Consider the following 26,215-nt stretch of genomic DNA (forward strand, 5'->3'; position numbering starts at 1 on the left):
AGTAGACATGCCAAATCAACTAGAAAAAAACTGGCCTGGGTGCTGGTTGGTGTTTCTTTCTCTCTCTCTCTCTCTCTCTCTCTCTCTCTCTCTCATTCTCTCCTCCACGTGGACTGTATGGCTTGCATGCTTATTCAAGGGAGTGAGTGAGCAATGAGCAAGAAGGAAAGGAGGTGGAGGCAGACAGAACAAGAAGGAAGCAATGAGTGCCAAATGCACCTCCCTATATTAGCACAGAGGACTTGTTGATAAATAGAAAAGAGTGCCTTCAGCACTGAGTTGCTGCACTGAAAGAGCAGCTAAGTGGCCTCACTGGCCTGTAGAGGAGGCAGCTGGTGGAGTGAAGTCAGAGGCAGGTGTTTTGAAGTGGGCCTTAGGCCCATGACTTGGCATGCATTAGGCAGGCAGTTAACTGAAGTAAGAAACACTCTGGCCAGGCTGCGCTGACCCTGGATTGCAGGGGTGTGGGACCTTCTTGGGTCTACGGACCATATTGCCCCCTCCCCAGATGAACCTGGTGGGCCAGATGTTGGGGTAGGGCTCTGGCCACAGAAGCCCCTTCCCTGTCATCATTGGAGCCCTGGGCCTACCCATTTTGCCTTGCTCCATGTGCCTCCAAGAACCAGCTGAGCCAAATGACACTTCACGCACTGCTCAGTCAGTACTTAGAGGAGCTGTTCCTCCAAGCGCTGGCTGATTCCCATTCTCCATTCAGAGATGCCAGGACAGTGGGACCCGCACACCAAACCCCTAAGCCTCACCACCTCATACACAGCTCTCTTGCTCTGCCAGATGCTCAGCATCAAGTGTGCAGGGTGCCCACTGCCTCCTTGCCCTGCAGAAGCCAACTACCCTTGATACTGTGATGGAAGAAGCTGGCAATCTTCCAATATGCATCAATCGGACCCACACGTCACAAAGAATACAGTGAGACAGAGCGGTGAAGTATATAATAAATTGCTGACACACACATTTAATAAAGGAAGAGAGAACTCTGAACTTGATTAAAAAAATCAAACCTAACCTATTGACTAGGGCCAAAATGGGTGGGTGGGGGTGACACAAGACAGAATAACAAACAATAGCAACAATAAATTAAACTTACCTGCTAGAGGAAGGATCTGAGTGTGAATGACTGGATCAGTACAGTTAAAAAGGAAAGGTTAAAACTTTGGTATGACAGAGAATGTCGACATTTGAAAAATAAAAAAACTGTTCCCTCTACTGTTTTTAATAATAAATTAAACAATTTACCCACTGAGTTTTATGAGTTCTAAAAGAAATATAAAAGTCTTACTGCTAAAAAGAAATGGTGGCACAAAGGGAAAAATGGGAACTATTGATAAATGTTTCATTAACAAATAAAAATAAACTCTTTTGGATCCTAGTTACAGGTGCTTTCAAAAGTAAGACAGGCTCACCTGATTGTTTAATTCAAATCCAGGTATGGGAAGCCTATTTTTCTAGTGTTTTCTATGATCCCCCACTTTCCATATTTGATCTTACAAACTATTCATCTTTAGAGTCCCCTGATTGACCTTCAGTGAGCACAAATGAAATAAAAAAATCTTATCAGAGAATTTAAGGTGTCTGATATATGTTGTTGTTATTGTGTGTGTTATTTGTTCTATGACAGTATGTGAATGGCTTTATACTTTATATAATGTATTTTAATGGTTTTTTTAAAAAAAAATTGTGAACCACCCACAAAGCTTCAGCTATGGGGCAGTATAGAAATATAATGATGAATGAATGAATGGGTGAATGAATGAATGAATGAATGAAATTCAATGAAATGGGGAAATCTCCAGGCCCAGATTCCATACCACCTGAACTGCTGAAGGTACACCTAGAGTGGCGGGCCTCTCCTCTGGCAACACTTTTTACTCTTATTTATCAGACTGGGAGGTTCCCTAAAGCATGGACTAAGGCAATAATAAAAGGGAGACCCAAAGGTTCCAATGAATTACCATCCAGTAAGCCTTTTGTCCATCACAGGGAAACTATATACAAGGCATCTGTCTGAAAAACTGCTTGCCTGGATGGAAGATCAGGACATCTTGGGACAAGAACAAATTGGATTTCATTCTAATAAATCCACATTGGATCATTTTATTGTGCCAGCTCATTGAGCAGAGAAATACATTAAACCACGCAGGGGAAAATTGTTTACAGCATTCATTGACCTGAAAGGGTTTTTTGACTCAGTCTCAAGAAAATTATTGTGGGATAATCTAGAAAAAAACATATATGGATAGAAGATTGCTGTTCCTTATTTGTAATTTGTACACCCAAACAAGTCTTCAAGTCCATTGTGACAAATAAGATCATGACAAATAAGGGTGTAAAACAGGGTTGTATTTTGGCTCCATTTTTATTTAATTTATTCCTGAACAACTTAGCCCCATCATTGCTACTGGTAGAAGGATGCACACACTCCCAAGCTTGGTTTAAGGCAGATCTCACTGATGATGCTGTGATATTATCTCTAACCCAATTGGGTTTGAAACGACTATTACAGGTCTTCTCAGAGTATTGTGATAAAAACTCATTGATTATAAATGTTGTAGAATCTAAAATTATGGTTTTCTCTAAGTCATGGAAAAGGTTTTGCTGGACATTAAAGGGGAATACTTTGGAACAGGTTAAAGAATGTAAGTAATTCGGGGTCTATTTCCAATATAATCTTAAGTGGAATTTACGATGCAAAAATGCACTCAGTTCTGCAAATTCAAGCGTAACTGCTGTTGTTCGTTTTTACTACACCCAAGGTGATCATAGTATTTGCCCAGCCCTCAGAGTACTCAGAGCCAAGTCACTGATTCAGATATTATATGGTATCCCTGTATGGACTGAGATGACAAATTCTGCTCTGGAAAACCCCAAGCATTTTTCTTGCACTGTATTTTGGGGGTACCTAACTGTGTAGGATATGCAGCCATGTGTTTGAAAAAGGGTAGGATTTGTCAAAACCAGAGCGTGGGCCCAGGCACTAAAAATTCTGGTTATGTCTGAATTTTCTTCACTGGCATCTAGTTTTGTATATCTTATGCTAACAGACTCACATCTTAGTAAATGGTCCTATATAATTTTACATAAATTAGCTCAACTGGTGTTTTGTTTGAATCCCTTCTAATGCTAGAGCAACAACAAGCCTCCAAACTTCTGATCCAGAGATTATATGATAGTGAAAGACAGGATATGTACTCTCTGGGGAAAAAAAACTTGTTCTCCAATGGCCCGTGGATCCTGCCCAGTTATGGTACTTCACCTTCCTATCTGACATCTCTTAGGAATACTTGCAAGACGTAATGTTCTACCAACAGTGGTGCTCCACTTCAAAACAGATTGTGTCCATGCAAAGAAGGAGTCTCTGAAACTCTAAATCATATTGTAATTTTTACTCTGATTTAAGATGCTGTATAATTTATCCTCTTCTGACCAACCTCCCACGCCATCCAGATGAAAAATTGGTAATCAATTGTCTTTTGGATAAGATCCCATACGTCACTGAACAGGTGGCTAATTTCTTCCTAATCGCCATGCAAACAAGAGACAAGTTGTTCGACTGTATTAGTTAAATTGAAGAAATTGTAGCCCATGTCCTGATATTGTGTACTTGTCTGTGTATTTTAACTTCAACGGGTCTAAACAACAATAATAAAGAGTATTTGGGATCAAAAGGGAAAAGGAATGGTTAGATTTGGGAAAAGGAATGGTTTGAATGATGATGAGGGTTGGGTTGGTTTCATTTTTATAAGAAATGGAAACAGGAGGGATAGTACACAAAACAAATGTCTATCCTTTCTCCCTTCCTCCCCACAAAAAAACGTTAAGCACAGTTGAATCAGAGAACAAACCAAGATTACAGAGCAGACCTGAGCAAACCATTATAAAAGATTCAACATCCCTCCTCCAAAGCACTCGGACTGGAGAGCCCTGATAAACTATGGCAAGTGATCAAAAGATAGACCAAATTGTTCAGACATGGAGATTGTGTCTGAACGCAGTGTGACAAATTCTCCTTCCTTCTGGATCTCTGTCTTTCTGTGGGGTTTTTATTTCTTAGCTGTTCTCCTGTATGTTTTTGCAGGGAATGTTGTTATCACTGCTTCAGGATTAGCCTCACTCTTCTGAATGTCATGGGTGTATCCAGCACGTGTTGCCACTGCTAGGTGCTTAGCATTAAGCCACCAAGAATCTCTGTAGGGAGATGTTTGTTGAGACAGGGGGTGCAGAAGGAATTGCTTCGTGCTTCTTTTTCCTAATCCTTTTCATGTGTTGCCTTTCCTTCAAATCAAGATCTAAGAGTTGGACTTCCTTCAGTAAAGAGCACAGGGACTTTCTCATTGTTTCTTTTTTGGCATTCAAGGTTTCTTTTAGACTCTGTTTCAAAGCCAGGCAATGGGTGTGGCTCTCCTGATCTCTCACAGTGGCCTGTTTTTGCTGTTTAAGTTGCAATTCCTTAACCCTGACAGCTCCCTCCAAATCTGCTACTCTATTTTGTTCTGCTGCAAGCTGAAAACTTCAGCTTCTCTCTGTCCTGTCAGTTTTAAGTCCTCCCCCATTTGGCCCCTTTCAGATTTACAGTTTGAATTATGAAGTGCTGCATTTCACAAGTGACTTTTTCATTCTCTTTTTGCCGCTCTCCACACTCTATTGTTCTCCTTTTGCTGCTGGGGGGAGCAATCCTATGGCTGCTAGACAGCCGCTTGTTTTCTTGTTTCCCAGGAACTGACCTCCTCCCACTTCCTTGCTGCCTTGGAGGCAGCGCGGAACAGCCCTGTCCTCCGCCCTCGCAAGAGGAGTGTGGAGCGGCTGAAAAGGGGTGTGGCTGGGGGTGTTCCGGGGCGGGGAGGGCAGAAATACCTGTACGACACATGCCTCCTCCCCCGCTTGGTGCTCCCGTGGCTAGACAGCTGCAATTGGCTGTCTAGCTGAAAATGCAGGGCAGGAGAAGTGCAGAGGGAATGATCCCCTCCATGCTTCTCCTGCCTTGCAGTGGATAGGTGGTCGCCTCTGGGTTTGGAGGCAGCCACCTATCTGGATAGGATTGCGCCCTTAGACACTTTTCTTCCTTTTCTTTCTGTAACCTTAGATACTGTGATACTGTTACTTTTCCTCAAGCTCCTCTTGAACATTCTTCAGCTCTTCTCCCATTTGTTCCAGGCCCAAACGCAATAAACATACATGTACATTCAATTCATCCTTTTACCCTGATGTCAGTTATCTCTTCCAAGAGAAATACTCTAAGAGTCTACTTATGCAAACTTCCTGAAATGGGCATGATAAAAGAAGTGGCTTCCATGGAATGCACCCCATACCCTCACAAATTTGCATCCATTTATATTTAGGTAAGGATGGACGAAAGTCCCTTACCTGGTCCCGCAGCTTGCTTCGCGGTGGGGGGGAGGCGCTTTGGTTCTCCCCCCGAAGTTCAGGCCGGGGGGGAGGCGCCCCGCCCAGCCGAAATTCAGGCCGAGTGGGAGGCGCCCCATCCCTCGCCGCCGAAATTCAGGCCGGGGAGGAGCGCCCCGTCTCCCCGGCTGCGAAATAAAAAAGTAAATGTAAAAAAAAAACCCACACACATGATAGGCTACGTAACGATTTACGTAGCCTATCACGGCTGACTTTGGAAATCTAGCCGTGATAGGCTACGTAAATCGTTATGTAGCCTATTACGTGTGTGTGTTGTTGTTGTTTTACATTTACTTTGTAATGGCGGCGGTGGCAGCCGGTAGGAAGACTGGCCGCTGCCACCCCCGCCGAAACGCCGCCGGGACCCGCCGCCAAGAGGGACATTCGAAGGAGGTAAGTCCCATCTTGGGGGGGGGGGCAGAGAATTTCACCGCCAATTTTGGGGGGCCGAATGTGTCGGCATTCGGCCTCCCCGAGATTCGTGGAGAAATTCTCCGCCATCCCTATATTTAGGTGGAGGAGTTGCAAGGGAACATTTCCCTTTACCCAAAATAATCCCCCCCCCCAGCTTTGTTTTCTACTTAAAATTGTGTTTAAGCATTTTACCACACCAAGTTTGGCCTTTGAAACAAATGACAGCAGAAATTGGCACCTTGCCAGATGAAACTAGCAACAGAATACTCTGTTTCTCATTCCCCCTCAAAGGGGATAGTGGCAGAAGGAAGGTGGGGCAGAGAGAGAGAGAAAATTCCTCTGACCAAACCTAGCTGAAGAGTTTGAACCCTAGAGTTGTAGGGGAAAAAGAAGGGAGGATCCTTTCTGTTCAACCCAGCACACAAAAGGAACCCCATGTAGTGGCATACTTCCCTTACAACCTTGGATTGCAAGAATGAAGCAAAAGGAAGGAAGGAGAAAAATTAAATTGGAACAAAAACAACAAAATTGAGAATCTGAGTTGGCTCCTTGAAAAGCAGAGACAGACAGCTCCCAGTATCCTGGAATTCCTCTCTGCCTAAGCCAGGGGTGGGGAACTTCTGACCCTCCAGATGTTGTTGAACTCCCATCAACCTTAGCTATCACAGTGAATGTTGCAGTCCAAAAGCATCTGGAGGGCCACAAATTGCCAGTCAAGAGGGTCACAAGTTGCCAGTCACAATCTCAGTACCTGTAGTTGTGAAAGAGAGAATGGGGAAAGGAAAACAAAGCATTTTCCCTCTGGCCTTCTCAGGATTTTGGAAAAACAAACCAACTGAAAAATGTATGGAATTTGGTTCGACTGGCTATGCTTTTCAACCGTTCCTCCTCTAGCAAGGATGGATCCCATGGGTGGGTTTTAAGTGTTTGTAATTGCATCAGAACATCTTCAATTCTGTCTGTGTTGTGTACTATGTGGGATGTCACACAGTCTCTGTTATTAAACCATACTTCCACTGATCGATATGGCTTTGCATCATCACTTTGGAACATATTTCAAGGGTTTTCAGTTGTATTGCATTTCTGTCATCATAGCCCATTTCTCTTGCCCTTCCTTCTTCTCATCTCTGCTATATCTTCTGATGATCGGTGACTTTTGGCCATAAAAGTGTTTCCACAAGTACATTAAAAAAGTGCTGCTAGAACAGACAAAATACCTATTTAGCCAAGCATCCTGTCTCCACAGTGGCCAACGAGATGCCTCTGGGAAGCCCACAAGCAGAACAAGACAGCAATAGCCCTCCTCAGCTCATGCTCCCCAGCAACTGGCATTTGGTAGTATATTGTCTCTTAGGGGTGTTGCTAGGTTCTTAAAAAATCCAGGGCACAGGCCCATAACACAAATTTGCGCAAATATATCTATCCAAGTGTAAGCACATGATAGATAGCTAGCTAGCTAGCTAGCTAGCTAGATGGATGGATGGATGGATGGATGGATGGGGGGTGCATGTCGTGTGCATGCATGTGTATAAATTACATACATACATACATAAGAAGTGTGCACTGACCCCCCACCTCAAATCAACTCAGACCCCAGTTCAGCATTTTGGAAAACATCCGCTTCTACTTGGGCCAATTTACTGCCAGACCACTTCAGCTCAGCGCCAAACCTGAGTCAACGTTTGGAAAAATTAGTCTTTCTGCTTCCTGTTGACTACCATGGGAAATTAGAAAAAAACTAACTTTTTTCTCTTGGTCAGAACTGGATGATAATTTCAGGCATAGTAGCCCCCTAGAAGGGAATTACACCTGCCCAATGTCAGAAAAATAGGTGCAGGGTTTATATTTTGATTTTCTTTTCAAGGGAACTGCCAGTAACATTTTTTATTACTTGGAAGAATTGGATAAAAATTTCAGGATTCCACTGAACATCAGAGGGGTCATGTCTGCCAAATTTCAGGATGATAGCCACAAGGGATTTTTGTGCAAGGGTGGCCTTGATATTTTGAGGCCTCCAGAAGAGGGCATACTTATCTCCCTATGTTCCTTGTGGACCACTGTTCTGAAAATTACAGACAGCCTAGAGTTGTCCCTATGTAAGAAACAGCAAAGTTTCAGAAGGAAAGATGCAGCAGTTCATGTGGAAGGGGAGTTCTCCAATTTGGGGGAGGGAGTGATTTGCTTTCCCTTCCCTTCACCCCTTCCCCAATAGTTTTTGGGTAAGTTTGTATGAAAATACACAGGTCATTAGAGGTGTCCCCAAGGCAAGAAACCTGCAAAGTTCCTGAAGGATATTGTTGTTGTTGTTCAGTCGTTCAGTCGTGTCCGACTCTTCGTGACCCCATGGACCATAGCACGCCAGGCCTTCCTGTCCTGCGCTCTTTCCCGGAGCGTGCTCAAGTTCATATTCATTGCATCCGTGATGCTATCTAGCCATCTCATCCTCTGCCGTCCCCTTCTCCTTTTGCCTTCAGACTTTCCCAGCATCAGGGTCTTTTCCAGGGAGTTTTCTCTTCGCATTAGGTGGCCAAAATATTGGAGCTTCAGCTTCATTATCTGTCCTTCCAATGAGCACTCAGGGTTGATTTCCTTTAGGATGGACTGATTTGACCTCTTTGCAGTCCAGGGGACTCGTAAGAGTCTTCTCCAGCACCACAGTTCGAAAGCATCAATTCTTCGGCGCTCAGCCTTCCTTATAGTCCAGCTCTCACAGCCATACATTACTACTGGGAAAACCATAGCTTTGATTAGGCGGACCTTTGTCGGCAAGGTGATGTCTCTGCTTCTTACTATGCTGTCTAGGTTTGCCATAGCTTTCCTCCCAAGGAGCAAGCGTCTTTTAATTTCATGGCTACAGTCACCATCTGCAGTGATCTTGGAGCCCAAGAAAGTAAAATCTGTCACTGCTTCCATTTCTTCCCCTTCTATATGCCAGGAAGTGATAGGGCCAGATGACATGATCTTAGTTTTTTTTAATGTTGAGTTTCAAACCAGCTTTTGCACTCTCCTCTTTCACCCTCAACAAGAGGCTCTTGAGATCCTCTTCGCTTTCTGCCATTAGGGTGGTATCGTCTGCATATCGGAGGTTGTTGATAATTCTCCCGGCAATCTTAATTCCGACCTCTGATTCATCCAACCCGGCATTTCTCATGATGTACTCTGCATATAAGTTAAATAAGCAGGGCGACAATATACAGCCTTGTCGTACTCCTTTCCCAATTTTGAACCAATCGGTTGTTCCATCTCTGGTTCTTACTGTTGCTTCTTGACCCTCGTACAGGTTTCTCAGGAGACAGGTAAGGTGGTCTGGTACTCCCATCACTTTAAGAATTTGCCACAGTTTGTTGTGATCCACACAATCAAAGGCTTTAGCGTAGTCAACGAAGCAGAAATAGACATTTTTCTGGAATTCTCTTGCTTTCTCCATGATGCAGCGAATGTTGGCGATTTGATCTCTAGTTCCTCTGCCTCTTCGAAACCCAGCTTGTACTTCCGGTAGTTCTCGGTTCGCATACTGCTGAAGCCTAGCTTGTAGGATTTTGAGCATCACCTTGCTGGCATGTGAAATGAGTGCAATTGTGCGGTAGTTTGAACACTCTTTGGCGTTGCCCTTCTTTGGAATTGGAATGTAAACTGACCTTTTCCAGTCTTGTGGCCACTGTTGAGTGTTCCAGATTTGTTGGCATATTGAATGCAGCACTTTAACAGCATCATCTTTTAGGATTTTAAATAGCTCGGCTGGAATACTGTCATCTCTGCTAGCTTTGTTGTTACTAATGCTTCCTAAGGCCCACTTGACTTCACTCTCGAGGATGTCCGGCTCAAGTTCAGTGACCGCACTATCATGGCTATCAGGGACATTCAGATCTTTCCTGTATAGTTCTTCTGTGTATTCTTGCCACCTCTTCTTAATCTCATCTGCTTCTGTTAGGTCCCTGCCTTCTTTGTCCTTTATCATGCCCGTCTTTGCACAAAACGTTCCCTTGAGATCTCCAATTTTCTTGAAGAGATCTCTAGTCTTTCCCATTCTGTTGTTTTCCTCGATTTCTTTGCATTGTTCATTTAAGAAGGCCTTCTTGTCTCTCCTTGCTATTCTCTGGAACTCTGCATTCAGTTGGGTATATCTTCCCCTTTCTCCCTTGCTTTTCGCTTCCCTTCTTTCCTCAGCTACTTGTAAAGCCTCATCAGACAGCCACTTGGCTTTCTTGCATTTCTTTTTCTTTGGGACGGATTTCGTTGCTGCCTCCTGAACAATGTTACGGACCTCCGTCCATAGTTCCTCAGGCACTCTGTCTATCAGGTCTAATCCCTGAAATCTATTCCTCACCTCCACTGTATATTCATCAGGGATATGATTTAGGTCATACCTGAACGGTTTAGTGGTTTTCCCGACGTTCTTCAATTTAAGCCGAAATTTTGCAAGAAGCAGCTCATGATCTGAGCCACAGTCAGCTCCAGGTCTTGTTTTTACTGACTGTATGGAGCTTCTCCATCTTTGGCTGCAAAGGACATAATCAATCTGATTTCGATATTGACCATCTGGTGACGTCCATGTGTAGAGTCGCCTCTTGTGCTGTTGGAAAAGAGTGTTTGCTATGATCAGCATGTTCTCTTGGCAAAACTCTATTAGCTTTTGTCCTGCTTCATTTTGTACACCAAGGCCATGCCTGCCTGTTATCCCAGTGATTTCTTGACTTCCTACTTTAGCATTCCAATCCCCTATGATGAAGAGGACATCTTTTTTTGGTGTTAGTTCTAGAAGGTGTTGTAGGTCTTCATAGAACCGATCAACCTCAGCTTCTTCGGCCTCAGTGGTTGGGGCATAGACTTGAATTACTGTGATGTTGAATGGTTTGCCTTGGATTCGTACTGAGATCATTCTATCATTTTTAAGATTGTACCCCAGTACTGCTTTTCCCACCCTTTTGTTGACTATGAGTGCTACTCCATTTCTTCTAAGGGATTCTTGCCCACAATAGTAGATATGATGGTCACCTGAATTAAATTCACCCATGCCTGTCCATTTTAGTTCGCTGATTCCCAAGATGTCGATGTTCAATCTTGCCATCTCATGTTTGACCACCTCCAGCTTACCTTGATTCATTGATCTGACATTCCAGGTTCCTAAACAGTATTGTTCTTTACAGCATCGGATTTTCTTTTCACCGCCAGACACATCCACAGCTGAGTGTCCTTTCGGGTTTGGCCCAGCCGCTTCACTCTTTCTGGCGCTACTTGGAAATACCCTCTGCTCTTCCCCAGTAGCATATTGGACACCTTCCGACCTGAGGGGCTCATCTTCCGGCGTCATCTCTTTTAGCCTTGTGATACGTTCCATGGGGTTTTCTTGGCAAGAATACTGGAGTGGGTTGCCATTTCCTTCTCCAGTGGACCACATTTTGTCAGAACTCTCTGCCATGACCTGTCTGTCTTGGGTGGCCCTGCACGGCATAGCTTATGGCTTCACTGAGTTACGCAAGCCCCTTCGCCACAACAAGGCAGTGATCCATGAAGGGGTCCTGAAGGATATACTTGCATGCAAATTTAGAATTACTAGAATTTATCTACATTTCACCAATGTTAGCAGCAGGGGAACATGGATGGGCAGGCACTATTGCACTCATGTCCTGCTTGTGGGTTTCCTGTGGGCATCTGGTTGGCCATGGCGTGAACAGAATGCTGGACTAGATGGACCTTGGTCTGATGCAGCACAGCTCTTCTTATGTTCTTAAATAGAGAGTGCCTCTGAGCATATGCAGAATGCTCTTCTTTCACCACTGAGCACTTACATTCTCCCCCTACCAATTCTATTCCCCTCCATGCGTCTATCCCTCCTCACCCTACCATCCTCCAGTAGCTCCTCATAAAAACAGATGTCTTGTTTTGTGGAACTCTCCTCTACCTCCTCCTTGTTATGTACAAGCTCTCATGGTACTTTCCTTTCCATAACTTCATTCGTGCCAAGACTTCACCAGGATTCAGCCAATCAGCCTATTTTCAAAACTAGGGTTAACTTATGGACAAACTCTGAGCATGTACTAAGTGCCTTTCCCTCACCACTGAAGCTAGAGTTCATGCAAAATAACATTAAAAAATACAAATGACAAAACATGCATAGGGCTGAGCTGAAAGGGTAGTCAATTCATTAGACAGAATTAGATAGGCACTGTATTAAGCCTGCAGTACCATGCTCACAACTCAGGACTTCTTTCTGAATAAGCATGCAGAACATCAAGGTGCAAACCTCCTTGCAAAACTGTGCACACTTTCCTGAGGGTAAGCCTCATTAAACATAGTGGGGCTTCCAAGTAGGCATACATAGGATTGCATAAATTAGCAATATTTATCTCCTCTCCACTTAAAAAACAAACCCCAAACTCTTATTTTTATGAAAGCTTTCTGTTCACAGGAACACAGGAAGCTGCCTTATACTGAGTCAGACCCTGGGTCCATCTAGCACAGGATTGTTGACCCTGACTGGCAGCAGCAGCTCTCCAGAGTTTCAGGCAGGATTCTTTCGTAGCCCTACCTGGAGATGCTGGGGATTGAACCTGGGACCTCCTGCATGCCAAACACAGCTTCAGCCCTTCCTATTCCTGGATACTGGCAACTGGCAAAACAAAACAGCCCCAGATTTGTTTCTCTGCAGCAATGTGAACCCACCTTTCTCAAAGACTTGAGTGAGGAGAAGGAGAAAAACCAACCCTCTTGTCTGTTTCTATCACATCAAATAAACTTCAGAACTTCTCTTGCCCACTGAAGAGAATTCTCTTTAAGAATTCCCCAAGATATGCTCTGGGTGGAATAAAGAAGAGAAAGAAAGAACAGGATAGGGGAGGTAAGGAGAAAAGAAGAATGGTGATTGGAAATGTGTGAGGGGTGGGGTGGGTAGAGAGAATTTCCTAAGCCAAGTGGCTCCTTTCAGAGAGATAGTACTTCAGGATTGCACGTACTTAAATTAACTTTATGAGGCGAGGTGGCTGAGGGCCTTTACTAGCTTTCTAAAAACCCTCAGCAGTACTTCAGTCATGATGCCACACAGTCCTAACCCTCCTTTTGGAATAATTTGAGTCCTACAGCTACTTAGGAGAAATTAAAGTGGAGGGGGAGAAAGAAGTTTGCGGAGGCTGATTGGCTGTACTGAAGCTACTAAACTTCTGCAGAAGCGAAAGGTTCCAGTTTGGGGCAGTAAAATCAGATGCTGTGTGAAATAAATACCAGTATTTCACATGGCGCTCTTTCTTCCCTTCCTTCTCCCTCTTCAAAATTTCATTGCAAGCAAGCTCCCAACAGCGGGCATAAAGAGCAGAAAAGTAGGGGGACAGAGGGTTTTTTGCACCTCAAAGAATACTTACACCAGAGATTAGTGACGCCAGGTCTACCAAGACAGGTAAGCGAGCCTCTGAGAAATTTGTATACCAGATCTACAAATTCGAGGCAGGGAGGCCCCACGTGGGCCTCATTCAAAAACAAAAAATGGCAGGTTCCCTTAAAGCTATATGCACATATACATACATCACAACAAGGCCCTTAAGCCTTTAATAAAATAATACACTCCCTCTGTTGCTACAATCAACTTCGCAATGCCACTGCATTTCCCTAAAAAAACAATATACCAGGAGAATGGATAACAACACTGGACTACACTGCAGAGTTGACATACATTACTTTAACCGCCTCCAAATTATAATAACATGGGTATACTTTGTGGGTCTGCCATAACTCACACACTTCTCACTCACAGCCCTCCCTCCTGCAATATGGTTATTAGAATGAAGAACTTTATCCGGCTGCATTGTCAGGGTTTACAAACAGTTTACAAACTGCAGTTTACAAACTCAGGAAAAAAATATTAACAAGACATGAGTTAGAAAAATCATGAACGTTTATATTTGCTTCCGTTTGTTTTGGAGTAGAAACACTACTATCCAGTCTCAGCTACACTAAACCCCTGGATTTGATTTCTGAATTGTTTTTTATGAGGCAGCAATCACTTCCCAACAGGACTGACCTCCCAAAATGCATTAAAAATTAACCAAGAAATTCCTTCTGCAGATACTGGGTGTGATGACCATTGCTATGACTTCATTCATTGGCTAAAAACACTGACAGGTGGAAGCAGGCTATTTCTCACAAGACAAATGGGCAGAATAGTGGCTGCATATTTTGCCCCATATCTCAAGTTCAAACTGTAAGGGAGGAACAATGGAAAATATCCAAAGCTTATTGAAATGCTAGCAGAATAGTCAAAATAGAGGATTATTAAAAATGCCGAAATCCACTCTCATTTGGGCAGCATTATTCAGAATGAATTGATGTCTGTTTTCAAAGGAAGCCACTAAACACATTCTGGAGCTGTGGAAAAATGCAAAATACTACTCAATTATACTTGACTGCACTCCAGATGCCAATCATATGGAGCAAATAACAAGAGTAAATTGTGTCAACTGGGCAGAGAGAACTAAGAACTCAGAAAATCGCTATTGAAGACAGATTTCTAGGATTTATCCCAATTCATAAATCACCAGTGCTAGGCCAATCAAAACCATTCGTGGAGAACTACAGAGGCTAGGAATTCCTGTTGATGATATGAAGGATCAAAGTTATGACAATTGTTCAAACATGAAAGGCGAGAACGCTGGGAAATCTTCACAGGTGATTTACTGTGGGGGGGGAGCACTTTGAGGTCATTTGAGACAGATGACAACATCACCAATCCACAGCAAAGCTGTTGCTTCCCTCTGGAAAAGGTGCCATTTCTGAAAGTCCTTTTACCACGTCTTTTTCCTAAAATGTGGCTCCCATGCGGTTTTGCCATGTCCCCCCGCATAAATCCTGGGTGTGCCTCTGTGATCTAGCAGTGATGTGGTCAAGGGGGTGGGACGCCCCCTTCCCTCTTGTTTCCCCAAACTTTAAATTATTGTGTACCATTGTAATTTGGTTCAATATAATATACAGAATTGATGCTGTAAGCAAACTATTTCAGAGTCAAGAATTGTGCCTCCTAGACACAGTTGATGCTTTAGAAAGTATCTAACCTTTTTTTAAAAAAAAACAATATTGGTCTGATTAAGGTTTCCAGGAAGCTGTGAGAGAAGCAACAGGGCTGGCATCAGAAATGGAAATTGAAGTAGTGTCCCCCTGTACAACTTCTGTACACCTCAGTGGGAAAAAGGAGCCTGTTCAGCTATGAGGGAGAAGATGAACCTATTAGAGACATGAAACAACAATTCCATATAGGTTTCTTCAATCCTGTGTTGGATATGGCAATTCAGTCTCTCACTGATAGGCTTGGCAGATGGAATACCAAAGTAAATACGTTACTTTTAAAGCAGTGTCTGGATTTGGAAGAAATTTTTACTGGTGAAAGCTTAGAGCTATAGATAGGTTGCAGCTTTGTAAAGAACGTACAGCCTTAGCTCCCATTATGAAACTCAACAGGACCCATTATGAAACCTAACAGATTCAAATACTGGAATATGTAGTCAGAAACGATTTTTCTCCCAGTGTTGCCATTTCACACAACATATTTTTGACTTCATCTGTCACAGTTGCTTCTGGTGACAGAAGTGTTTCAAAACTTAGGGCGCAATCCTATGGGGATAGGTGGCCACCTCTGAACTCAGAGGCGACCACCTCTCTAATGCAAGGCAGGAGAATCACGGAGGGGGTCGCCCCTCCACGCTTCTCCTGCCCTGTATTTGTGGTTAGACAGCCGATTTCAGCTGTCTAGCTGCAGGAAGGCGGAGCAGGGGAGGAGCCTGCCAGATGACACATAGGATGCGTCCTACCAGCATTTCTGCCTCCCCCACCCTGGAACACCCCCTGGAACGCCCCATTTTGGCCACTCAGCACTTCTCTTCCAAGCACGGGGACGTTCCGCGCTGCCTGTGAGGCAGCGTGGAAGTCGGGAATGTCAGTTCTCTGGGAACCCACATATCCTGTGGCCGTCTAGCCATTGACTAGTGGCCATAGGATTGCTCCCTCCAAATGACAAAGAACTACCTTCTTTTTTCACTGTCCTCAGAAAGACTAGTAGGGCTTGCCATGCTTTCAGTTGAAGATTACCTTACACAGACATAGATTTTTCTGTGATTCTTGCCAATGCAAAAGCAAGAAAATTTAATTAAAAAAAAGTTTAAGAACCGTTTGCACATTGTAAATGGTATTTTTCTGTGAATTTGAAGTGAATGACTTAAGTCATGGTGACTTCTAACCAGGACTTGTTTGTTATTTATTCTACTGTTTGTTATTTATTCTAAATGCAAATACTTCATAGAATCATAGAATAGTAGGGTTGGAAGGGGCCTACAAGGCCATTGAGTCCAACCCCCTGCTCAGTGCAGGAATCCAGGTCAAAGCATCCTTGACAGACGGCTGTCCAGCCTCGTCTTGAATGCCTCCAGTGTGGGAGAGCCCACCACCTCCCTAGGTAATTGGTTCCATTGTCATATTGCTCTAACAGTCAGGATGTTTTTCCTGATGTTCAGCCGGAGTCTGGCTTCCTGTAACTTGAGCCCATGATTCCGTGTCCTGCACTCTGGGATGATGGAGAAGAGATCCTGGCCTTCCTCCCTGGGACAACCTTTCAAGTCCTTGAAGAGTGCTCCCCTCAGTCTTCTCTTCTCAAGGCTAAACATGCCCAGTTCTTTTAGTCTCTCCTCATAGGGCTTTGTTTCCAGTCCCCTGATCATCTTCACTGCCCTCCTCTGAACCCTTTCCAGTCTGTCTGCATCCTTCTTAAAATGTGGTGCCCGGAACTGGACACAGTACTCCAGATGAGGCCTAACCAATGCTGAGTAGAGGGGAACTAGCACTTCCTGGGATTTGGAAGCGATGCTTCTATGAATGCAGCTCAAAATAGCATTTGCCTTTTATGCAGCCACATTACATTGTTGGCTCATATTCAGCTTGTGAATATGATAACTTCTGCTATGGTAACTTCAAATCAGGGCCTGTTTGTTTGCTTGCTTGTTTGCTTGTTTAAAGTTTTGCTTGTTTGAATACTATGTTCCAAACAAATGTTTAAAGCAGCTTACAGTACAGTGACACTGATAAATGTGATAATGTTACATTAAAAATAGAAGAAATCAATATCCCTGGAAACTCATGTCCCCTCCCGCCAATTAATCCATTTTATGCTGTTCAGGAACTGACCGGGGGTATGTGTGTATCAAAATTGTACCTTGCCTAGGGTGCCAAAATATCTTGACACAGCCCTGCTGGCTGGGGTGGCAATTTCACAGAAGGCAGTTACATGAGTTCCCAAGCTTCACATACTGCAACAGGGCAACATCCTTTGATTAAGTTACAGTAGCGGACACACTGGTCAATGAACTACAAATTACACACACGTCAGGCACTAGCCTCAGTATCACCTTGCTCCTCACTGCCCTGAGTCTCCTGCCTATGCAGTCTTTCTGGGAACACCAATACATATAAGACAAAGTGCTAGGGTGATGCCAACAAGAATACAAAATATGAACCACACATATATAAAGACAGCATGTACAAGCTTCTCAGTAACAACCTGCTTTCCTTATATACTTTCATTTAAGTTAGAGAGAATGACATTTGTTAGTAGTGACAGGCTATAAAAAAGGGAGGCATATGTGGTTAACAGATGGAGCATATAAGCACAAATCATGCATTACTCATGTCTTCAGTTACCGCACTGGGGAGGGAGAAGAGGACCACCTTGCAGTCTCTTCACCCAGTGACACACAACCTCTGGGGCCTGCCCCCTTGACATCTGTGTGTTGAGCATGGATGTCTGCAAAGGGGTGCCTACATTTGAGCAGCTGAACTCACATAGGTGCTCCATGTGATTTTGACCTTTGTACCTTCAGGGCTCCTGATTATGTGGAGAACCTACATGCATTCAGCTACTTGTGAATAGGTGCCCCTTTGCAGACATCCATGCTTAAGACATGGATGTTAAGTGATGGGGCCAGTAGGGCCTATGTCATGGGGGGCAGGGCTAGATTCCCCACTGATAGCCCTACATGCAAGTAATCTGTGAATAAGACCATATAGCAGGACACAACTGGGAACAGACGGGCATTGGGGTAATTATATCGTCAAGAAGCAATACACACAAGCCAGTAAAAGAATCGCAGAGGAAAGTTCATTTATGAGTGAAAATGCACAGGATTAGCCTTACAACTAGATGGCTCTGTTTTGCATGAATTAATTAAATCCTTAGAATATACAAGTGAAGCAAGTCCAATGTTTCTGATAAACTGTTTTAGTTGTATTTGGGGGTGTTGAACAAACACAAGATTGCATTCTACGCTTTAAAAGCTTTGAAAGAGGTTTGATGGTCAGAATTAAGAGTTTAACATTTAAAATCATATGGCTTATTAAAGATTGAACCCACCTTAAGTGTTGTTCCCAACTTGCAAAGGCAGAGGATTAGGGCTGAAAATCCAAGGGAAATTGTAGGTCCATGGAGGCTAAATTATAAACAAGCACAATTTATGAAACTGTAGAGCGTGTTTATTGTTTACATTGTGCAGATGTTAAGATGGACACCTCAGCTTATAATGTTCATGCATTTTGGTGCATGATTCAATATGTAAGTAATTTAATTCTTACCCTAGTGAAGGTGTTTTGATCCTATAATATACCTGTGTAATTGCGTGGCCATTTTTAATTTCCAGTAACTGAATATAGCTAATCCCCAAATGCTTTGTATACATTAGCTCAGTCCTTACAACAAAGCTGCAAGGTAGGCCACTATTACTGGCCCCAATATTGTCTTCTTAAGAGTAGGGATGGACGAAAGGGACTTACCTTGTCCCGCAGCTTGCTTCGTGGTGGGGGGGAGGCGCTTCGGTTCTCCCCCCGAAGTTCAGGCGAGGGGGGGGAGGCGCCCTGCCTCGCCCGGCCGAAATTCAGGCCGGGGGGGAGGTGCCCCATCCCTCGCCAGCAAAATTCAGGCCGGGTAGGAGCGCCCCGTCTACCCGGCCGCGAAAAAAAAAGTAAAAAAAAGCACACACACACACCCGTGATAGGCTACGTAACAATTTACGTAGCCTATCACGGCTAGATTTCCAAAGTCAGCTGTGATAGGCTACGTAAATCGTAACGTGGCCTATCACGGGTGACTTTGAAAAAAAAAAGAGCGCATACGCAAATGGCTGCTCCCATGGGGTCCGCCATCTGCGTTCCTTATTTTGGCACGTCTAGTCTACGTAAAGATTTACGTAGACTACGGCGAAAATAAGGGCAACGCAAATAGCGTGCCCTTATTTTCGCCGTAGTCTACGTAAATCTTTACATAGACTAGACGTGCCAAAAAAAGGAACGCAAATGGCGGCGCCCCATGGGCGCTGCCATTTGCATACGCGCTTTTTTTTTCCCCCAAGGCACCCGTGATAGGCTACGTAACAATTTACGTAGCCTATCACGGCTGACTTTGGAAATCTAGCCGTGATAGGCTACGTAAATCGTTACGTAGCCTATCACGGGTGTGGTTTTTTTTTTTACTTTACTCTTTTTTTTTGCAATGGTGGCGGCAGCAGCCGGTCGGGAGACTGGCACTCAGCCTCCCAAAGACTGAAGCCTCAGCCTCCGACGCTGACTGCGTCGGCACTCAGCCTCCCGAAGATTCGTGGAGAAATTCTCCGCCAACCCTACTTAAGAGATTCCAGCATATGAGAGTATGTTCATTACTGTCCATTAATGTATCAGTGTATCTGCAAACCCAGATACACTGATACATTTGAGATTGGCAGCTCATTGCACTGGAGAACGTAATTCTCTTGTAGCCTGCTGCTGTGCTGCTTGTAATGGGAGGAAGGGGCTCATGGGAAATCAATCTTGTTCCTCTTCTTCACAGGCCATGGTTGAAACAGTCAATAACCTGCTGCAGCCACAGGCTTCGAATGCATGGAGGGACCTACCTGCAAGTGATCAGCTACGTGCAGCAACCATGTTACTGGACACCGTAGAAGAAAGTGCCTTTGTCCTGGCAGACAACCTTCTCAAGACCGATATTGTGAGGGAGAGCACTGACAATATTCGTAAGTAGCAGAAATAACTAGGGGAAATATCTGTGTCATTGGCATAAACTCAGTTGTGTTACTGCATGTTTTCATGAAAACAAATGATACAAAATAGCTGGAAAAATGATCTAGCTTTCACAGTTAGCCGGTGGGAGATTTATGTGAGACATCTGTACGAACTTAATAAAACTTGACCAAAGTAGTGGGGCAAGGAAACAGCATTGCATACTAAATTTTGGCTAAAGTGAATTTTCTAGGTGAAATTTGGTTCCTGGTCAGGTAAAACATCCAAGGAATTTCAAGAGTTGCAAAAACACATTTGATAAGACTAGTGAAATTTCTCAGTGGGATTCTGTCCGTTCTCAGAATGAAGTTCTCACCATATTTTAGTTTTGTCTCATTCAACTAGCATAACTAATATCATGAAACAAAATTCATCAGGTGACTCACTACAGATGAAACAAATATCTAATAGGTTCAGTGTTACCTCCTTTCAATAACTGTTGCTCAAAAATGGAAAAAAAAAAAAAGCCCAATTGGAGGCATGTAACACACTAGCTGCCATGAGCATCATTTGGTAGAAAGACAGACTACAAAGACAGACAGACAGATAGATTCCCTTGATTGGGTTTTTCTGGCCTCACCATTGCTTGTTGACCAGATGCAGCCTGATGGACTTGTGGTACTTTTTAATCCTTCTGGGAAATACAGGAAGGTTTTGCATGAAAAGCCCAGGTCTCCCTAAAGATGGGGATACCACTTTTAGGTCTCCAGGCTGTTCTTTCGGGGGCTGGGTCTCTTTCCAGGTTTGTTTCCTGGGATCAGGGTTTTTTGTTGTGATGCATGATTTGCTTGCTTTGCCTAATACCCCTCCTGAAGAGCTAGAATCATATTCAATAGACGCTATTCCCTTGGTCTTGGCTTCTTTCCCTGGAGTTCCGAGGACACGTGCTGCAAAATCAATAATATTTGCTCATAACTGCTTCATAGAGTTTGCCTGGGACTCTGTTTAGTCCCATGGCTCTAGGACTGGGTCCTATCAGTATGCTTCTGACAGTGAGCATTTGGGCTGTATCTGCTAAACTGCAAAATATGGTGCAGATACACTAATGGTGGCCATTCCTCCTTTTGGTGGTGTTAGGAATTTTTCTTGTCTGTGACATAAGCTAGTTTTGTCAAATGCATTAGTAAGCAGCAGTGTTTCTGTCATTATGTGGCTGCTGCTGCTTTAAGGTCTCCAGGCTGTGCCTAGAAGAGGCTTTCCTGTTCCAGTTAAGCCTGCCTGCCTGCCTGCCTGCCTTATTTATTTGTTTGTTTGTTTGTTTGCAAGTATTTATAAACAGCTTACATCTACAGATTTCAAAGCGATGTACACAAATCATAAAAACTAACATGTAAAAGCAATACATAAAATATATTTTATCTATGTATGTATAAGATGGTAGGCTGAATTGCACAAAGAAATAAACAGAATTGCACAAAGAAATAAACAGACGTGTCTTCAACGTGCACCTAAAGATGAAGTGCTGGTGCACATCTAATATCAGGAGGAAGATTATTCCACATAGTGGAATTTTGTGAACCGCCCAGAGAGCTTTGGCTACCGGGTGGTATAGAAATGAAATAAATAAATAAATAAATAAATACATAGTGGGCACAACTACACCAAATGTCCTGCTCTGAACAACTGCAGAGCAGACCTCAGGAGTGTGTGGCACCACCAGGCGGGCCTCACCAGATGATCTTAAGGATTAGATGAGCCTATAGGAGAGGAGGCAGCATCTCAGCTAACCAGCTGTTCAGGGATTCATATACTAGCAACAAAACCTTAAATCTGGCCCGATAGCAAATAGGCAGCCAGTACTGCACCTCCAGCACAGGTATAATGTGCAGTGCTGATAGGTCACCCCACTCAGCAACCTAGCCAAGGCATTCTGCACCAGCTGCAGCTTCTGCACCATAAAGCACATTGCAATAATCTGTTTTAGAAGTTACCAGCACCTGAACCACTGTGGCCAAGCCATCCTGGTCCAAGAACATTTGCAGCTGACAAACCAGCTGAAGCTGGTAAAAGGCGTTCTGGGTCACTGAGACTACTTAGGCCTCTGGTGACAAAGATGGATTCAGAAGTACCCCCGGACTCTTAATCCTTCAGAGGGAGTGCAGCTCCATCCAGAACAGGTATCCTTCCTCTCTCCTGGATCTGGTAACCATTTACCCATAAGGCCACTGTCTTGCCACAGTCACCCTCAGTTTACTGGACCTCATCCAAACCACCACTGTGTCCAGACACTGGTGCAGGACTTGTAAGGCCACACCTGATTCAGATGTAACAGAGAAAGAGAGCTGGGTGTCATCAGCATACTGATGGACTTCACTCCAAATCTCCTAATGACTACTCCCAATGACTTCATATAGATGTTAAACAGCATTGGATACAAGAGGGTACCCTGCAGCACCCTTAAGCATAATTGCTTTACTTGGGCAAGAAGGTATTCCTGGACTTCTAGTTTGCTCCTTGATCCTGCCACCTGGTTTGTCTTTCAGTCCAGACATACTCTTCACTCTTGGCTACACTGGGACCAGACCTCATAACTGCTAATGGTTAGAAAACCTTTGCAAATATTTTGGTAAATCCACGTGTGCATACTGTAAAGGAGATGTTAAAAAATTACCAATTCTTCTCCTCTATAAATTACTGCACAGTTAATTTTTAAAACTCCATTGCTGCACACCATCAAAAGTGCAGATGCAGTCAGTGGACTAAAAAAGAGAAAGGGAAAAAAGGAAACTAAAATGGCAGCATGCCCTCCCACTGCCCCTGTAATGGCAGCAGTATGCTAAGGCTTGCATGGTGTGCATGTGCTACAGACGCAAATGACAGAATGCATGAGACCTTTCCAACTCCTCCTCCTTACCCTACAGCTGCATGTGTGTGTGTGGCACTTGATCATGTCATAAACATGGTGGATACAGTGGATTAAGCCCCAGAGCGATTAATGTGTTAGGCAAAAATACCGGCATGGTGCTGCCTCATATATGAAAGGAGCTTTAGTGTAGATCCTCCCCATATTACCTATATTGAACCTTTGGGGGAATTGTATTTATTGATTGATGGATTGATTGATTGATTGATTTACATTTCTATACTTCAATAGCTGAAGCTCTCTGTTTCTTCTTCTTTATTATTATTTCATTTATTTAATTTATTCAAAAACCCAGCTACTTTGAACAATGTGCTTTCTATAGTCTCAGACTTCAATCAGTTCACAAACATACTTAGAAAATGTCTCTCCAAAATTTATGTTGTGCAGGGGGTGGCACACTCGTTTCTGAGCTCTGGTTTACATAGGTAATGAATGGGAAACATGTCATACAAGCATCTTGCCTCTCAACACCTTTAAGAATCCTCAGCCTTAGAATCATAGAATAGTAGGGTTGGAAGGGGCCTACAAGGCCATCGAGTCCAACCCCCTGCTCAATGCAGTAATCCAAGTCAGAGCATCCCTGACAGATGGCTGTCCAGTGTGAATGCCTTGAACGCCTCCAGTGTGGGAGAGCCCACCACCTCCCTAGGTAATTGGTTCCATTATTGCATTGCTGTAACAGTCAGGATGTTTTTCCTGATGTTCAGCCAGAATCTGGCTTCCTGTAACTTGAGCCATTATTCTTTGTCCTGTACTCTTGGGTGATGGAGAAGAGAGAGTGCAAGTGACCACCTTCTGTCCATCCATCTCCATTCAGAGAGACCATCACCTGTTTTTCAATAAGCCACCACTTCTAGATGTGCAGCAGCAAGCAAGATCCATATTAAGTCTTTGTGAAATAATTATTCATTTTCATTGCAGAAATTTTACAATAAAATCATTGCTTACTATATTGATTTGTTATTAGGATTAAGGTTCAAAGTATACTTTCCCAAAATTCCACTACCACAGGGCATAAAAACAAAATGTGTGTCAATGTGCCCCTGCATCCCTCCCCACCCACAACATCATGGGGATATCTCTAGGTTAATTCTTGAGAGTTTAGTGGGGGATAGGTGTCCATGATGTATGGTTTTCATGGAGGCCTCCCTGAGTTGTGCAGAAACAGTTTTGTGCACAGACCACAATTTTGGTGCAGAGCGCCTTTCTACAGCATGTTCTATCAGCCTCATTCCCCCTTGTAAGTCCTGATTGTGTGACCTGAGAGCAGAGGGCTATCACCCCATGCTGTGCATCCTGTCATCTGAGCTGTGGTGACCCTATGTGGGGTTTATATACTGGTGGGGATATGCTGCAACTGGGTGCTGCTTTACATGGTATCCTAGGGTTGCTAGGGTGTGATGGGTGTAGGGCTGGTTGTTGGGGGGAATTATGGCCCTTTGGGGGCTTGTCAGATTTCCTTGGAGTCCCTGGCTTGTCTTGAATTTGCGAGCCAAGCCATGGGCTTTTTCTTGAAGTCCAGGAACTGAATCAGGTTTGTTCCCCTAAAATCGCCATTTCCCCAAGATCCGCAGTGTGGCACCTGTGGGCACCATTTGCACAAACTGAGGTTGTAATTTACTTAATTTGTGCAAATTTCAGCTGTGAATTGCACAAATTTGCATAATATGCTTAAATTATGTTTGTAATTTATGCAATTATGCAAATGTGTGCAGTCTATAGCCAAAATCTGCACAGATTATGCAAATTTGCACAATGTGTAGCTATAATTTGCACAGGTTTTTTTCCCCACAAAAAAAATTATGGAAATTCCACCAGCTGGTCTGACTTGTTGTTCACTGAGTCAGGCCAGCTGGTAGAAAACAGAATGGCGTCCAGGGACCTGAGCTGATGAAAGTTCATCGAGTTCTGCCCCCCAACATCCCTAGGTGGATGTAGCAGGTGGTGTTTTCTGATGGGACTGCAGGGTTCGTCAGGGTATGTTCCCTCCCATTAGTTTTGATGGGAAGGGAATGACTGACTCCAACCCCAGACAGCAGTGACACTGCGGAGATTCCACGGAGCCACCGGCCGGGGCCGCTCACAGCCGGACATCCAGCTGCTAGGCAGCCTGCAAGGATGCAAATGGCGGCTGTAGCCCTGTATTTTGCCGTGATAGGCTACATAAATATTGACGTAGCCTATCACGGCAAAAAAAAAAAGCGAATGCAAATGGTGGCGGCTACAGCGGCCGCCATTTGCTTTCCCTTTTTTTTTCCGTGATAGGTTACGTAAATATTTACGTAGCCTATTATGACCAAAAAAAAGAGAAGGGAACGCAAATCGTGGCCACTACGCCATTTGCGTTCTTTTTTTTTTTTTGCCGTAATAGCCACGTAAATATTTACGCAGGCTATCACGGCAAAAAAAAAAGGGAATGCAAATGGTGGCTGCCATAGCCGCCGCCATTTGCATTCCCTTTTTTTTGCTGTGATAGGCTACGTAAATACTTACGCAGCCTATCACGGCTTCTGCAGGGATGCAAATGGTGTCCCTGCGTTAGCCGTGATAGGCTACATAAGTATTTACGTAGCCTATCACGGCTATATGGAAGAAGTGAATGGCGGCCGCAGACGTGGCCACCATTCGCAATGCAGCATGGACGGCAGTAGGTAGGTGCTCCGTTCTGGGCCCATTTCGCAGGGAGGGGGCGAGGGATTTTGTTCCGCCACGGATTTCGGAGGGCCGAATGCACTGGCATTCGGCCTCACCGAGATCCATGGCAGAATTTTCTGACATCCCTAACAAAAAGTTTAAAAACTGACAAACCACACAGGGGATTAGAGATCCTAATCAGAAGGTGTTTCAGGTGACCATTAGGAGGTCGCTATCCCTAATCCCTGGTGTAGGTATTTTTTGAGGTGCAAAAACCCTCTGTCCCCCTACGTTTCTGCTCTTTATGCCCGCGGTTGGGAGCTTGCTTGCAATGAAATTTTGAAGAGGGAGAAGGAAGGGAAGAAAGAGCGCCATGTGAAATACTGGTATTTATTTCACACAGCATCTGATTTTACTGCCCCAAACTGGAACCTTTCGCTTCTGCAGAAGTTTAGTAGCTTCAGTACAGCCAATCAGCCTCCGCAAACTTCTTTCTCCCCCTCCACTTTAATTTCTCCTAAGTAGCTGTAGGACTCAAATTATTCCAAAAGGAGGGTTAGGACTGTGTGGCATCATGACTGAAGTACTGCTGAGGGTTTTTAGAAAGCTAGTAAAGGCCCTCAGCCACCTCGCCTCATAAAGTTAATTTAAGTACGTGCAATCCTGAAGTACTATCTCTCTGAAAGGAGCCACTTGGCTTAGGAAATTCTCTCTACCCACCCCACCCCTCACACATTTCCAATCACCATTCTTCTTTTCTCCTTACCTCCCCTATCCTGTTCTTTCTTTCTCTTCTTTATTCCACCCAGAGCA

General features: G+C 44.0%; 1 protein-coding gene across 1 annotated transcript in view; it reads left to right on the top strand.

Annotated features, from left to right (window-relative positions):
- ADGRL3 (adhesion G protein-coupled receptor L3) overlaps positions 1–26,215 on the top strand; it is a 713,779-nt gene that overhangs the window by 341,766 nt on the left and 345,798 nt on the right. The window contains exon 11 of the mRNA XM_084829694.1: positions 19,676–19,859. Within this exon, the coding sequence (XP_084685820.1) occupies positions 19,676–19,859 (184 nt within the window). The remainder of the gene's footprint in view (positions 1–19,675; positions 19,860–26,215) is intronic.

Source organism: Heloderma suspectum, chromosome 2 (genome assembly GCF_057233095.1).
Source record: "Heloderma suspectum isolate Gila_16-S chromosome 2, 16-S_ref, whole genome shotgun sequence".
Classification (NCBI taxonomy): Eukaryota; Metazoa; Chordata; class Lepidosauria; order Squamata; family Helodermatidae; genus Heloderma; species Heloderma suspectum.